The sequence below is a fragment of the Triturus cristatus genome, chromosome 4_2 (assembly GCF_964204655.1).
Source record: "Triturus cristatus chromosome 4_2, aTriCri1.1, whole genome shotgun sequence".
NCBI lineage: Eukaryota > Metazoa > Chordata > Amphibia > Caudata > Salamandridae > Triturus > Triturus cristatus.
This window is the reverse complement of record NC_140586.1, coordinates 399,762,602-399,778,111: the sequence shown is the minus strand read 5'-3', so window position 1 is coordinate 399,778,111 and position 15,510 is coordinate 399,762,602. Positions and strand designations below refer to the sequence as shown.

At 43.0% G+C, this 15,510-nt stretch overlaps 1 protein-coding gene across 2 annotated transcripts in view; it reads left to right on the top strand.

The window, feature by feature from the left end:
• The window catches only part of DPYD (dihydropyrimidine dehydrogenase), a 3,539,101-nt gene that overhangs the window by 3,447,898 nt on the left and 75,693 nt on the right, over positions 1-15,510 (top strand). For both annotated transcript variants that reach the window (XM_085601856.1, XM_085601855.1), the window contains one exon: positions 7,091-7,231. In XM_085601856.1, the coding sequence (XP_085457982.1) occupies positions 7,091-7,231 (141 nt within the window). The remainder of the gene's footprint in view (positions 1-7,090; positions 7,232-15,510) is intronic.

The following is a 15,510-nucleotide window of genomic DNA, read 5'->3' as shown; positions in this document are numbered from 1 at the left end:
CAAACATGCACCCTTGCCTCAGGCTATTCCCAATCACGATCTTGTCTTGTAGGGTGCCATCATTATCTAATTCCACCTGTGCCCAGTTCTCCTGAATGAGTTCCCTAAGTATACTGAGTAAGACACTAAGTATCCCTATATTATTCCGGTCAGCCCAAAGAATCTTGCAGTTCAACAAATCAAAGGCTGCCCAAAAGTCTACAAAACAGCAGATGAGATTAGCTTTCCATTCATTTGCCTTCGTAGCAATGGTCCATCATTTAAAGCAATGATCCATGGTGGAGTATCCAGGATTCTACAGGTATCAATCCTTCCATCACACCATACTTTTAATCTTTTTAAAGATCATTTTACTGAAGACTTTCTCGCCCATGTCCATCAATCTGTAGTTCTTTGGATTCAGGACAGGGCCCTTTTTATTCCAGATTACTGGTACTACACCTGTGTTTATTATAGCTTTAAACAAAATTTCCAGAATCTCACACCATCAATCAACATTATTTTTTATCAATACTGCAGGTAGATTGTCAGGCCTATCTGCTCTCGTTAAAGATAGTGTTATAATCACTCTGTTTATATTTTTAACCATTAGATTATTCAGTATATCGCTATGTACCATATATTCCCCTGTTCTTAAATCCTGACAACTTTTCCCATATGTATTCTCCAGATGTCTTCGCCATACTTCCTCAGGGTACATACACTCTAACCTCAGTTATTTGGTTCCTACACCCCTATGAACTAATAAACAAAACTTCCTCTTGTCCTTCAAGATGATTGCTTCCATCATCTCATCCCAGTTTTCCTAACACAGAAAAACGTTTTTGTTTTCTTTAACAGTTTCTTTATGTTTCAGAATCACTAAGGACTTGCCACCTTTTTCGCTCATCAAGTTCGGTTGCAGCATTCTTAATTGGTCCTTCAAGATCTGGCATTCAGCATCAAACCACTGCTTCTGAATTGGTTGATGCTTCCCGCCTCTGATTCTCTTCATCCTATCAATTCCACATTTCACACATATACTATGTATAACTTCACTCATTTTCCTCAGGAACACATTTAACACCTCCATAAGTGGGATTTCTATGGGTTCCAATTGAATGTTCCTTAATCTGGCCATCACTTTTTCATCCAATCTTGTTTTTAACCTTTTTGGGAAGGTCATATCTGAAATCGCCACCATTGCTTTCTATCTAAAACTCTGCACCTGTCACTAGCCTTCCAAAGGAATTTAATCACTGCCATTTACATGTAACACCCTGAATTATGAATTATATGAATTTACTAAACTGGTATAAACACATCAAGCATGATTGAAGTCCAATGCAGAATCTTTCACGAGCAGGAATATCATTCTGAAATCGGGCATTTAAAAGAAATTGCAACCTAAATTATGCATCATATCAGACCATTTTGTATCCATATTTTTACATATTCCACCAGAAATAATTGCCTCAGGTATACTACAAGCATTGACCAGCTCATCATACCCATCTTGATTCTGGCTTTTTGGCTGAATTCTAGCATTCAGATTTCTAATGATTAATAACAAAACTTTCGAACTTCAAACATGCAGACTTCAATATACTCTTTACGGTTTGTAAGCCGATTTTCATTGTATATCATGTCTGCTTTCTGCAAGTGTACATTCACCACAGTTAGATATTCTATGCCAGCTGAATTTTTTTTTCTGTAAATTATTTTTTATTAATTACCAAAGAAGCGACATTCATGATTACAATCAAATGAGATAAATTCAATTTCACACAGCTATACATGCCAAGGCTATTATACTGCACAGGTCTTTGAATGGTATAGTAACAACTGAATTTTGGTATAAATCCACTTTGCTTATTTGTACCCATTCACATTTGTAGAAAGGAAACGCATTCCTTTAGTTATTTTTACAGATACTACGGTTAGTAGCCCAACTGCAGGAAGCCCCTGCTTGTTTGCTTTAGCTTCTACATTGGCTTGAATGTAGTTTCAAGTTTTGCCTTTCCCCTCGCATAACCACGTTTCTTGCATACAGATCCAACATCATCTCTAGTATTCCTTTTTTCTTTAGACATTTTATGCCATATACATTCCAACTGAGTATTTTTAGGTCCTGGGTTGAGGACACCTCCTCCTAGTCTAGATCACTAAGATTGCCCCTCCCATATTTTCTTGGTTCATAATGGAATCACACTGGTTGGTCTAATAAAGTGCTTCAATCAGAACTGTTATTCTGTATCCGTACATATAATTTTTTCACTTTCTCCCACAATCTTTCTCCAATCTTGTTCAGCATGCAAAATATCTCTAATCTGTTCTGAGGTTAACTCTGCATGGTTTTTGCGAAAAGCTCCAAGCTGAGGCTGTCCTATTTCTTTATATATGATACATTGGATTCCAATCTCCTTTAAATCGAATTCTCATTTTGATATCAGGTATTTTATTAATTTTGACCCACACACCAACTTAGGGCCTGATTTAGAGCTCAGCGGATGGGTTGCTCCAACACAACGGTGACGGATAGCCCATCCGCCAAAATCTAAATCCCATTTATTTTACGGGATTTAAATTTTAGAGGACGGGCTATCCGTCACCGCTGTGACAGAGTAACTCATCCACCGAGATCTGAATCAGACCCTTAGTGATTTCCTTCCCATCTTTTCTTTTTACAAAAACAACACTTTTTATATCTTCTGATGAAATTGCCTCAAACGTTTTTACACGTCTTAAGTTTTCCAGGCATTTACTCCGGTTTAGAGCGTTTAATTTAGTCCCTTTTTTCCCTTTTTTGAATCATCCAAATACAATGCAAACTCTTCTTGCCCCTGTTTGAGGAAAGGGTTCAAACATGTATACAGATTGTATTTCGCTGACTGATTTACTTTTCCTAATTTCCTGGGGACCTTTGAGATCGGTTCCCACTTCGCAAACTTCATACCTTCCTTGTCCTTTTTCTTTCTCCATATGCCTTCTTCCTGAACCACTTTCTCCTTTTGCTGCAATAGAATATCCTTTGACTTGCTTTTAACAGACACCTTATTTTTCTCTTGTGCTTGCATAATTTGAGCACCAACCTAAGTGGTAGAGTATTTTTGTGGGCAAATGAGAGGTTTCATCTCTTTATTTTGGCGATTAATTTTTTTGTTCTTTCCCTCTATATCATAGTTTGGAACTCTTCCTGTTTCTTTTTCCATCCTCTGTTTTTATTTCCCAGGCTATTTGACAAGTTTTCCTAAAAAAGAGGTAGTCACCCCGCCTCTTCACCAACATTAGTTGGTGTAACACAAAAACAGTGGTAGACTTCTTTTGGGAGATAGCTTGTGTTTCAGTTGAGTCCTCTACTGGCCTTACTAGTGTTGGTATGCATTTGGTTTTAGTTTTTAATTCATAATATATTGTTTTAAAAACATTAGCTTGGTTTTCCATTGCCTCATTATTTAAAAGCACGGATTCTAATATCCTGTGAACGGTTTTCTGCATTGGTAGCATGACATCCAGCATAGACCAGAATGGGCATACAGAGGTTTCTGGTATATTATTCAAGGATTAACTACTAAACCTTTCTTGAGAATTACTTCTTGCCCCAAAAACGTCTCTAACCCCTGCGCTTGTCACACCCTCCCTCTGTACAAAGTACTTATATAACTTAGTATGTGACCGTTTTGTATTGCCATTAATTGGTTTGGAATCTTCCTCTCTCAACTCCCTTCTATTTCAGAGCCCCAGAGATCCCAAACAAAATTTAGGGGAGGAAGAGGGCCCGGGAGACTGGTCAGACAGCCTCCTCATACGAGGACTCACTAGAGTGTTGCTCCCGATGTGACAGAACTGATTGTTCATCAAGTGAAATCTTATCTGCCATTTGATCATCGGTTAGGGTTCTCTCTCCCTCTTTCCCACTCCTAAAATGTCTCCCCACAAATTGCCTAATTGAGGTTGCTAACTCAACTACTGAGGGGGTTAATCTTGCCCTTCACTTCCTTCCAGGGACTAAGACAAATTCTGAAGCGTGGGTGTTTTTTCTCCCTCTTTTTTACTCTCTATTCTTTTCATTGTTGGCGCCCCAATTCCTCTCTACTATTCTATTTCAAATCACATAATTCTTGACTCACCGTTTCTTTCCCTGAAAGTATACCTCTATTTAGGACTGTTTTGGGCAGTTTCCCTTGTCTTTTTTTATTTATAGTGTAAATTAAAGAGAGAGACCCCTTTGTAAACCAAAGGGATAGGGTACTCTTAGCAAGTAAGATTTAAATTCCCCATGGAACTAATTTATACAATATAAACCATATAAATCTTCCAATCCAAATCAACCTGTTTACGTAGAAACACACACAATTCAGTTCACATGGCCTAAATAACACTAATACAAAATCTAGAGATAGATTGCAGATCTTTTTCTTTAATTAAAATAAACATCAATACATTTATATATAAAAACACCAAGGGTTGTACTTCCCCTCTAAAGCCACAATTAAAAGCACATCTTTCATACCAAAACAAGTGAACACTAATTCATAAAAACATTAAATCATATTAATGCACACACGAGAGAAAATAAAAAAGTAGACTCCTTTCGTTAGTCTTTTAGGTATGCACATCCACTATCACAATAAGTAGGGAGTCCGTTTTCAACTTGTATTTATGTGATAACCGGACCAACTTCCACTGGTGATTGTGCGTTCTCCAACTTGCGTCGACGCGTTTCGATGGATTTATCTGATCCTTTCCATCTTTTTCAACGCAAAAACATAAATTTCTCTCTATTTATTACTTTTCTGGTTTCTAATAGTCCTTTTGTTTAGTATAGATTGCATCTCTTTTACTGGAGCCGTACGAAGAATTGTACTTTTTATAAGACCGAACGAAATTGTAACACACGTAATTCTCGCCTTATGATTGGCGGTATGTTCACTTATATCCTGTCTTTGTACTTGTTGTGTGAAGGTGCTCCTAATTTTTCCTTTATGTGTTTCTCTTGAAGCTAATTGTTTTAAAAATCCGTTTTTCAAGCAGTACGCGAGACCCTTCCGTCTACTTCCCTCCGTATTGTGCTACTGATAACGTTGCTTCCGTCCTGCACCTTCTCCTCTATTCTCGTAACGGGCTCCCGACGTTTTTTTATTTATAGACACCACCTCCTTTCTCGCTTAGACCCCTAAGTACTAAGCTATAAACATCAAATTTAGCTTAATCATAAAATCAAATGCACGCTTAAGAAAATCTGAATAAAAACAGTACATTAAATATGTAGTATAACTACTTATCTCAAAGTGGAGCGTACACAAACACAGTCCACAAAATAAAGAGATTCTCTCTATGCTATATACCCTCCCACACTGTCACCACCCAGTTGAACATCACTAGAATATACAATAGTTAAACTCCCCCTACCAATTCCACACCTCCTTTAGTGTGCACAAATTCTTCTATTCACTATTTAGAAGTTTCTTCTAATGCATCTTCCATTGAGAAATACCAGAATCTTGAACTTGGGTGGAGACATTTCTAGAAGACTTTTTAGGAGCTACTTAATGTATTCAGTTGTGTGACACTGTCTTATCGCTCTTGAAGCCAGGGATGCCATATCCTAATCCAAGGGCTTCCACTGCGAAAAACATCCATTCCTCCAAATACACTATGATGACCTTCTTTTGTATCGCGTAATGAGAAAAAATGGAAAACATGTCAAATGAAAATTACCTCCTCTTTGCCTTACTGCCACCACCACCACAGAGCATGAGACGTCCGCCTTTTTTTCACCAGAGAACAAAGTTACATTCCGATGCACTTTAGTTAACAGGGATGGTGACAGGTTCTGCACCAAAAACAGAGGGCCAGAGGCATCAGAACTAGAGACCAGGAGTCTAGAACCAATCCATATCATATACTTAACTCCTTGGTTCCCCGAGGAGTAGCACAGTGTCCTTAAAATGGTCTCAAGACCCCCGTCTGGCGCCTTCTCAAAACTCAGGGCACCTCATCTGGTGCAGAGCGTCACTCTTTGGTCCCTTTTACTTCTATAACAAGTCTTCTTCATTCTTCTTTATTCATTATCTAATAATTCCCACAAGGAACCCACTGAAGGGATGGCAGCTCAAAAGTCATCCGAACTGCTGCGGAAAACACTGCAGAGAACGCTCTTGTCCACTATTATTTTTGCTCTGTAAATATTCACACACCATCATATGAATAAGGATGAGCATTTCTAAGAGAAAATAATGTGTCCTCACATTTAGGGTCTCGTTAAAAGTTCCTAATCTGAGTATCAGTAACTCTGCCACCTGTATCTACAGATACCGTAGGTACCAGTAACCCCTGGTGCTGGAGTTACTGGATCTTCGGAGCGGGAGCATCAGAATCCATCTGGAAATGAAAAATTACGAAGGAATTCAGTTATTAAGGATCTCATTCCGCTGGAAATGTCCAATCTCTCCCCAGATATTCCTCAAGAGATTGTGGATGATGTACATGGGGAGGGGGGGGGGGGCGATGGGTTCTCGTAGTTGCCGTAGACCTTGTCATTCCAATAGGGCGGACTCTTGCTACCCAATTTACAGGACTGCCACCATAGATTTAAGAAGAATGAAATTCCACGCCAACTGATCAATTTTTTAAAAAAAATATCGAGAAGATAGTTTGTGTTATTCAGCAGCAAGGCAACCGAGGTTAAACGTTATTACTTGCATATACATATATATTTTCAATGCAGGTTTTTTCTGTATTTAGCAATACTTCATTTTCGTTTTTTATTAAGTTTTGCTCTGTTTTGTGAGGGCACCAAAAGTCAACACTTAATACGTAGTACCATCGGGAAAAAACACACAATACTGGTTAAAGCAAACAAATACAAATTTGACATCAAAATTATATTCAATAATTATATTTCAGCGACTGCTACTGAAAATTGAGAACTATGTACGGAATAGTAAATGGAAAGTTGGATGTAGATAATAAAATGAGCTAACAGTTCCTATGTATTTTAACCAGAAAAATGCTTATTAATACATGTGAGAACATTACTTAATCATTATGGATAAAGGAGATATTGAAATTCCTGAAACTGCATAAACAAAACATGTTCATTTTCTAGAAACTTCCGAGCTTTGGGCCTTACTTGGAGAAACGTAAGCAATTATTGGTGGAGCAGAAAATAAAATCAATTGAAGAACGTTCCAATGATTTGGCTGCCAGAGAGCCTCTCCTTCCAAAGAAACCAATCCCGACGGTGAAGGTGAGAAAACATACTTTTTTTTATACACAATGCATTGTAAATGTGACTGAGTAAGTGATGAGGAACAAGGAGTCCACCATGTGACCTTTTATTTGTGGGTTCTTTTCTCTATCCCACTAAATTGTTTATAGTTAACTTTGTGACTGGTATTTGGGTAATCGTGAAAAATGCTTTAATGACTCACCGTTAATGGCATAATTCTGTCTACTTCCTCGTTTCAATTAATTTCTGGTAATTTAAACATTACCCTTGCGTCCCTCCCTCGACTGAACTCATTACACATGAGATTTAGCATGCCAACAAATCATGAAAAACTAACAGTGTATGCTGAATAAAAACATGCTTTTACTGAAAACAGAAATCCAACTCTCCTCTACTCCTTCATAGAGGAAAGAACTATGCATCCAAACACAAATCTTGAATGCTATACAGTCTGACAGTCTATGATGTTTAGAAAAGCTAGATGATTCGGACCATGTGGCTGCCTGGCATATCTCAGAAATCGAAGCTCCCTGGAACTTGGCTTCAGTGGTAGACATGCTACGAGTCGATCTCCCTTGAATTGGCAATAGAGGAAACTGACCCTCTACTTCATAGGTCTTTGCAATAAGGGGCTCGACCCACCCACTAAAAGTCGCAGTTGCTGGTTTCTTTACCTCATGGACCAAAATTCACAAAGATTCCACTTTCCTAAATGGATGTACCCTTTGTAAACAGATGAGGAGAGCCCTCCTAACATCTACTCTAACTTACCCTCCTCCTCCAAAGGATAACATTCAAGCAAAATCACTTCCTGTTGCTTGTGAAAGGGGGAATTGGTTTTCGGAACAAAAGAAGGCACCAGAACTAATACCACCCTGTTCTGAAACATTCTGCAGAAAGCCCCTAACTCCCCCAATCTTCTCGCTGAAGTTATTGCCACAAAAAAAAGCCTTGAGAGTCAGATACTGCAAAGTCTGCTTGTTCAAGAGTCTAGAAAATAAAACGTCCTCAACTGCCAAATTCGTCTATGGACCCCTGAACGTCTGGATCGCTGCCTGCAGTCACCCATAATCATTACCATGACTCTTCCTGCAAAAACCCCACAATCATTATCAAATTCACAGATGTGGGATCTCACACATGTGTGAAAAAGAGCCCCAGTGCCTATTGTATGATCAGCGAGTTGACCACTTTCTGGAAGCCTGCAATGTAACCACCAATTCTTCCAGAACTCCCTAGCCCCTTAATCCTCTCCTCCCAACCTCCAAGCCATCAAGTGGAGCTTCCATAATTACTCCATTGTCAAGACAGGGACGTCGAGAGGAGACAGAACCAGAGGAACTTTCCACACAGAGACACCATCATAACCAGTAAGAGAGGATGCCAGGTGGCCTGAGGCCAGCGAGGAGCAATCAAAATTACATGCACCCATTCTTTTCTCACTCTCACAAGGAAAGGTCTGATGAGAGGAAAGGGAGGGAATGTATACAACAGACCCCTTAGCCTTTGACATGACAGCACATCTATCGTTCAAGGCTAATCGTCCTTCTACCTTGCACACAGAATCTCTGGACTTTGGCATTGAGACTCAAGACAAAAAGAACCATCACCAGGAGGCCCCAGCAACCAATCAAGAGAGACAAAACATCCAGATTCAGAGAAAACTCCATGGTCCTGAGAATACTCCAGGGAAGATGGAATGTTCCTGCTTAGAACATCAACTATCACATTGGAAGTTCCCTGGATATGAATCGATGTCAGAAATATCATGGAGACCTAAGCTCAGGAGAAGATTATGTGAACTATCTTGTTTAGGGCTCTGGACCTTGTTTCTGCTTGCTTGTTGACATAGGTTATGGACGCAACATTGTGCTCTGAACCAAGACAACATTCCTCTTCTGTTGAGACTTGAAAGATAGAAGAGCTCATCTCACTGCTTCGAGCTCCCTCTAGATCTGGAGGGTCTAACTGAAGCTCCTGCAGTAGATCGTCTGAGTTCATCCACCACTCCAGATCACTTTCCCCTGTTGGGTAACTGCAATTGTGTGCATCAGGTTTTGGGAACTCAGATCCAACTTAGTCAAATCCATGACACCAACTTGTAGAGATGGAATGACGCCATGGGGACCAGGAAAATCATTGAGGCACCATCTCCCTGTACCCTGACCCATGAAACTACTAAGTTTTGTGCATCATCAATTACAAAATTTGAATCTGAATCTTGGCAGTCCATCTCGGTGGTAGTAGAAACCTTCCGTGGAGAGTCTGAAAACACGCCCCCATGAAGGTAAAATCTGGCACAGGTTGTGTACGACATAGCAGCAACCCTTCTGATAGAGCCTGGATTTACCAAGTGTTAAGGTAAGGATGGACAAAAATTCCCTCAGAATGAAGAAGAGCTGCCGATGGAGCCCAAACTTTGGAGAAGACCCTGTGAGATGATTCAAGTCCAAAAGAAGGAACTCTGTATTGATAGTGGTTGTTTTTTGTGCGAACCACAAAAACGTTCTGTGTGAACTTCTGTTGGCACACAGAGATAGGCATCCTCCAGATCTTTTGTTGTCAACTAATCCCCTGGTCTTATTAGTGGGATAAAGGATTGCAGAGTCACCATTCAAAAGTGAAGAATTTTTATCCAAGAACCTACTCAGTTCAAATCCAGGACAGGCCTGTGTGCTCCTGAAACTTTCTGGTCCAAAGTGGATTGCGTATGCACCTTTCCCCTCTCCATCTAAGGTACTCTTACAATCATCCTCTTTTTGAACAATTATTTCACGCCTTGTAAAAATGAATTAGCCATTTGGGACACATTCATCTTTGACCCAGTTCTCCGAGGCCAGTTGAGAAAGTCCGTTGCATAACCTTCACTGATAATGTTCAAAACCAACTTGTCTATCAGATCGTGTTGCCAGCAATCCAAAAAGTGATGTAGTCGCCTTCCCACTTGAATGGTCTTGGGGGAACCATAATTATCAGGACCTCTTTTAGGCTGTGTCTCTTTTACCGGTATGCTTTTTGGGAGAAAAGTTCCTTATATGGTAGTTTGGCTTTTGAACAGTGTTAGAAATGGGATTTCTGGTTGACTAGGGCAAGCACCCAAGCCAGGCAGAAACCACCACTCTAGTCAGGGCAAGGGAGTTACACGCTGAACCCCTGCTCACCTCCTTGGTAGCTAGGCACGAGCAGTCAGGCTTATCCCAGAGGCAATGTGTAAAGAGTTTAAGCAACACACACACACAGCAGCGACACACTCAATCAATCAATCAATCAATCAATCAATCAATCAATCAATCACAGCATTTATATAGCGCACTACTCACCCGGAGGGTCTCAAGGCGCTGGGGGAGGGGGGTCCGCTACTGCTCGAACAGCCAGGTCTTGAGCGGCTTCCTGAAGGCGAGGTGGTCCTGGGTCAGGCGGAGGTGGGTCGGGAGGGAGTTCCATGTCTTGACGGCCAGGTAGGAGAAGGACCTTCCTCCTGTGGTGGCTCTTCGGATCCGGGGGACGGTGGCGAGGGCGTGGTCGGTCGATCGAAGTTGGCGTGAGGGAGCGTAGAAGTTGAGGCGGCACACCACAAAAGAAACTCCACACAAGGTTATTTAAGAATAGCCTTTGTATTTTCCATAAACCACATCAGAGCATAGCCACATATATACACTGTGCCACCTGGCACTAGGTATTACTTTACATGGTATTATATACATTACAGGGCCAATGGGGCCACTGTCATCACCATTAGAATACACAAGTAGTGCAAATCACAATCAGTAAATACTGGTAACATTGCAGGGAGTATAAACATATTCTGCAGAACATCCTAGGCATATTGCCTCAATTACCAGTGCACCACAGTAACACTCATGAGTTGCACACATCACCTTAGGGCCTTACGCCCCACTAAAGCATATGGGGACCTCCAGGCCAACTGGCCTTCCTCGGGGGCCCGTCTTGGGCTGCCCCATAATGCCCTCTCTCCAAAAGTCAGGGCAGCCTGACTGCAGATGCAGCCTTCAATTCTGGGCACAATCCTCATGGGGGGAGGGGGTGCAACGCACCCTTGTCCACCCTAATCATGTGCTTCACATTGCAGCTGCCTGCGAGCTGGCGGTGCAGTTGTATGACCAAAAATCAGCACCAACAGTGTGCTCTCCCAGCCCCACTCACTGGGGCTTCTCTTGTGGCTGCAGGACAAAGGCATCTGCCCACATTCATGCGGTGCAGCTGCGATCAGGCCAAAAACATGCAGAGCAGTTTCATCCAGGGGCCTCGCACTGTGGGTTGTCCACAATCCCACGGTGCAACCGCCCTGCAGCCGGAGGAAATGAACAAGGGCAGTCGGGCATGGAGCGAAGCCTCCATCGGCCCTGCCCACAACCAGGCAACCTCTGCCTGTCTTCCGGCCTCTGGAGCGATGTCTCTGTCAGATTGGCGTCTGTCTTCAGGAAGGCGGCCGCGCCCACATTCAGGCTTCGCCTGACTTCTGCCTGCTTTCTCTTCGTGAATGGAAATGCGGGGTGGGCACCCGTAATCCGTCCAGGGATTCCTCAGGATTTTGGAACCTCCACGCAGCCCGGGCCCATGTAGCAGCGCCCCGGCTGCTAAGCACTGGAAGTGCAACAATTGAGCACAACTGGGAGCGGGAGAACGCTTCCTGTGATACGGCTCCTAGGCTCCTCAGCGTCATAGGGTAGGATCACTCAAGCCCTAGGAACAGATCAAGCGTTTACCAGGTGCTACTCCTCCAGTTGCAAAGGGAGGGAGAGGCTACACTTCTACACACCGCTACCTCTCTGTTTGCAGAGGAGAGAGGCTGCACTTCTCCATAGTTGCTACTGGCGACCCCAGCAGCATCCAGCCGGTCTACAGCACAAATGACCTGGCAGTACTCTTCCCAGGGCAAGGGTGCTTAGCCCTCTCCCTGAAGCTCAATCAGCCCAGGTAGGCCAGCACACCGGGGCTCTTCATCAGGGCAGCAGCGTCACTCCCACAAGTAAGGAGCCCCAGAAGGCGGTTCCTCCTCGCAGTACAGCAGCCTACCGGCTGCAAGTAAGCACCAAGCAGCACACAGCTCATTTCATAGGGTCACAGCTCCAATACTTAGACAAGTCAGGGTCTTTGTTCTCCCCCTTGCACAGGGCTCAATGCCCAGTCCAAACCAGTTCTGGGGGGCACTTAGGAACATCCTTTCAGTGCACAAACACTCTCATTGTTAGTGTAGGCTCTGGCCCCCAGACACAGCACAGGGGGGTGGCGCCAGCATTGTAGAAGGCAGGCACAGACGTATTCAGGTTCAGGGACTACTCCTCCCACTACTTCAAATGCAGTTTAGGCCCATTCAGCACCACTGAAACACATATCAGGGAATCACCTATGCATTCCTATGAGAGGGCAGCCTCACAGTAGTGGGAAACCAAAATGGCTGTTTGTCACTACCAGGGCATGCCACATAGTTAAGCCACATCTGCTACATTTTACCTACAGCACACCCTTCCCATAGGGCTAGCTAGGACCTACCTTAGGGGTGACAGATATGTAGTAAAAGGGGAATCCCAGACATGGCAACCACTTTATGTGCCATGTCACAGCGGCAGTACACTGCGTGCGCACGCCCTGCAATGGCAGAAGCCTGAGAAGGGTTTGAAAGGCTACTTTGGTGGGTGGCGCAAGCAGCGCTGCAAGCCTACCAGTAGCATTTAATTTACTGTCCCTGTGTATATGAGATACACCTTTACAAGGGACTGATAGGTAAATTAAATATGCCAAACAGGGGCAGACCACTTTTACCATGTTTACCACAGAGAGCGCATGCACTTTACACTGGACAGCAGTGATAAAGTGCCCAGAGTACTAAAACCATCAACACCAGGTCAGAAAAAATACCAGGAGGAAGGCAAAACGTTCAGGGATGACCCTGCAAAAAGGGCCAAGGCTTGGCAGTTTGGTCTGGACTGTCCCCATGAGGCACAGGGTCAAGACTGATTGGCATATGGCTGGGTCCAAATTGGGGTGGCATTGTGGGCAAAGGAACGATGGATTTAACCTAGAACTCTTGACTGGGGTTGAATGTTTGAATCATTCAGCATTCCGTCCATCGTTTGTTGCAGTTACACAAGTCCAACAAACAGAAAACAATTTGGAACCTCATCCGACTCTGACTCTCTTATCCCAAAATCTCCTGGAGTCAGACTTCCCTTTATATGGATGAGTATGTTTTCGGTCTTTCATAGCCTTCAAAATCATTGAATCCTTTTGCTCTCCAATCTTGCCCTGGAATTAAATCTTAACCAACATATTCTGCTCCACAGCTTCCGTTTTCCATTCCCTCATCCAAAGGTTACGTCTGGCTGCAATCAGTGCTCCCAAAAACATTGCAGTCAATTTGATCACATCCTAAGAGATGTCAGCCAACAGATGTGTTTGTCTTTTCATACTTGCCATGATGCAAAACACTCCTGACTCTCCTGGAGAGCCGCTGCCAGATGATCAAAGTCTTTAATAACCGACTGGGCAGTATGTATCGCACACAAGCTTGCTTTTAGTGCCAGATTTTCTGCTGCAAACTCTTTCCACGTAACTGAAGTAACTCTTTTATCAGAAGGATCAGTCAGAAGGGACACAGTCCTCTGGATTGATGGCAGATTTACCAATGAAAGTGGGCAAAATAGAATCCACCTTGACATTATGAGGAAGCACATCATCACCTTCCAACAGGTAAATCTTTTGAATAAATCGTAGAGCCGTTACTTTATCCACTTCTTTCTACTCTCCCATCACCATATCTCTAATTGTGTCATGAAAATGGCATTGTCATGGTACAAGGCCTGACATATTGTGGAAAGAGAGTATCACCTTCTTCGTTCACTTGAAGGGAGGAAAACGTAAATTATGTCTCACATGAGAAAGGGTTTCCCACATCTATTCCTTACTGAAATATTATCATGTTGATGTGGTGGGTTAATCTAAATCAGAGGATTAGGAATCCCTGTCCTTTCCTTTTCACAAAGTCTTGTTCCCCATCTTAGTTTCAGATGAAGTTAAGGCTTTGGTCACCGCACCCTCTACCATGTCTTGTACCTCTGTCTGAGACATGACAGGCATCAAGGATTTAGCCTTATTCCCACCTCTAGAGAAAAGTTTTGTTGGAACAGGTCCTTCCTCGTCCGGGGACGAGGAATATATTTTATGCTTCCACTTAGCTTCTCTTTTTCCTAACTTTTTGGCACTTATCAGAAGCTAGCCCACCAGCTTCTAAAATTGAGTCACTGGATCTCATCCCACAAACCAATCAGGCATTAAAATCACACAAAGAAACTCTAATTGGAAAAAAGAACCCAAGCCTTAATAAAAAACGGAGATTGTAAGGCGATAACATATCATAAATATTGTCCCAAATGGGTCTTTACTAACTCTGCCCACACCAGGACATCACGGCTTACCCCTGCGGGAAACCTAAGCAAGCACACAAAGACCAGTGTCCTCCAATCTGGAAGAGACGGCCCAGCTGCACTGGATCCGCCTGACTCCATCAGAGCTGAACACCCCCTGCCTCAAAACAACCTTATTACTCAGCAATGCAAAAGGACATCCAGAGAAGGCACCATGTACTCCTGAAGCACTCCAAGGATTACTAATCTTCTTGCATTGGTCAATGAGCTGGACTGGGAACAGCAACCAGCCCTGGCAGATTGCTGCTCGACCGGCCTTGGGGGGCCGGAGGTGCTAGGAAGAAGCACCGTTCCCGCTTTTGTTACCGGGCCGATCTTGCAGCACTGCTGCAAAACCGGCCCCCACTGGCACAAAACCAGCACCCAACCCTCCGGCTCACTGGGGGAATGTCCGGTGCCTGCTATGGCCGTCCGACCCTGATGAGGCCCCGCTACCGCTGACAATGCGTCCAAAGTTAAAAGACAAAAAAACAGACAAGAGGAATAGCGGGGGAAGCTTTTATTAGAAGGGCTTTTGTGTGATTGCTGTATGGGGGAGGCAGTGAGGCCTTTTGTATTGAATTCCAGTGAGAAAGGGATGCAAGGGTAATGGGTATTGAGCCTATAAAGGGCCACAATGTTAAGAAGCAGAGTGGTAACTGTGTGTTTTGTCCCTCATCAATTTGCTCATTAAATGTGTTTACTAATTATCCTACTACTAAGGCTATGAATGCACCATTTGGTTGCTTTTCTCTAACAAACATTCTACATGTGCTTACGATTGTTAATGTTCCAATTTGTAGGCTAGTAGTTTTCAACTCTTTGTTGTTCTGGATAGCAGTGGCCTAACGTAAAATGACGGGGCCCCATTTG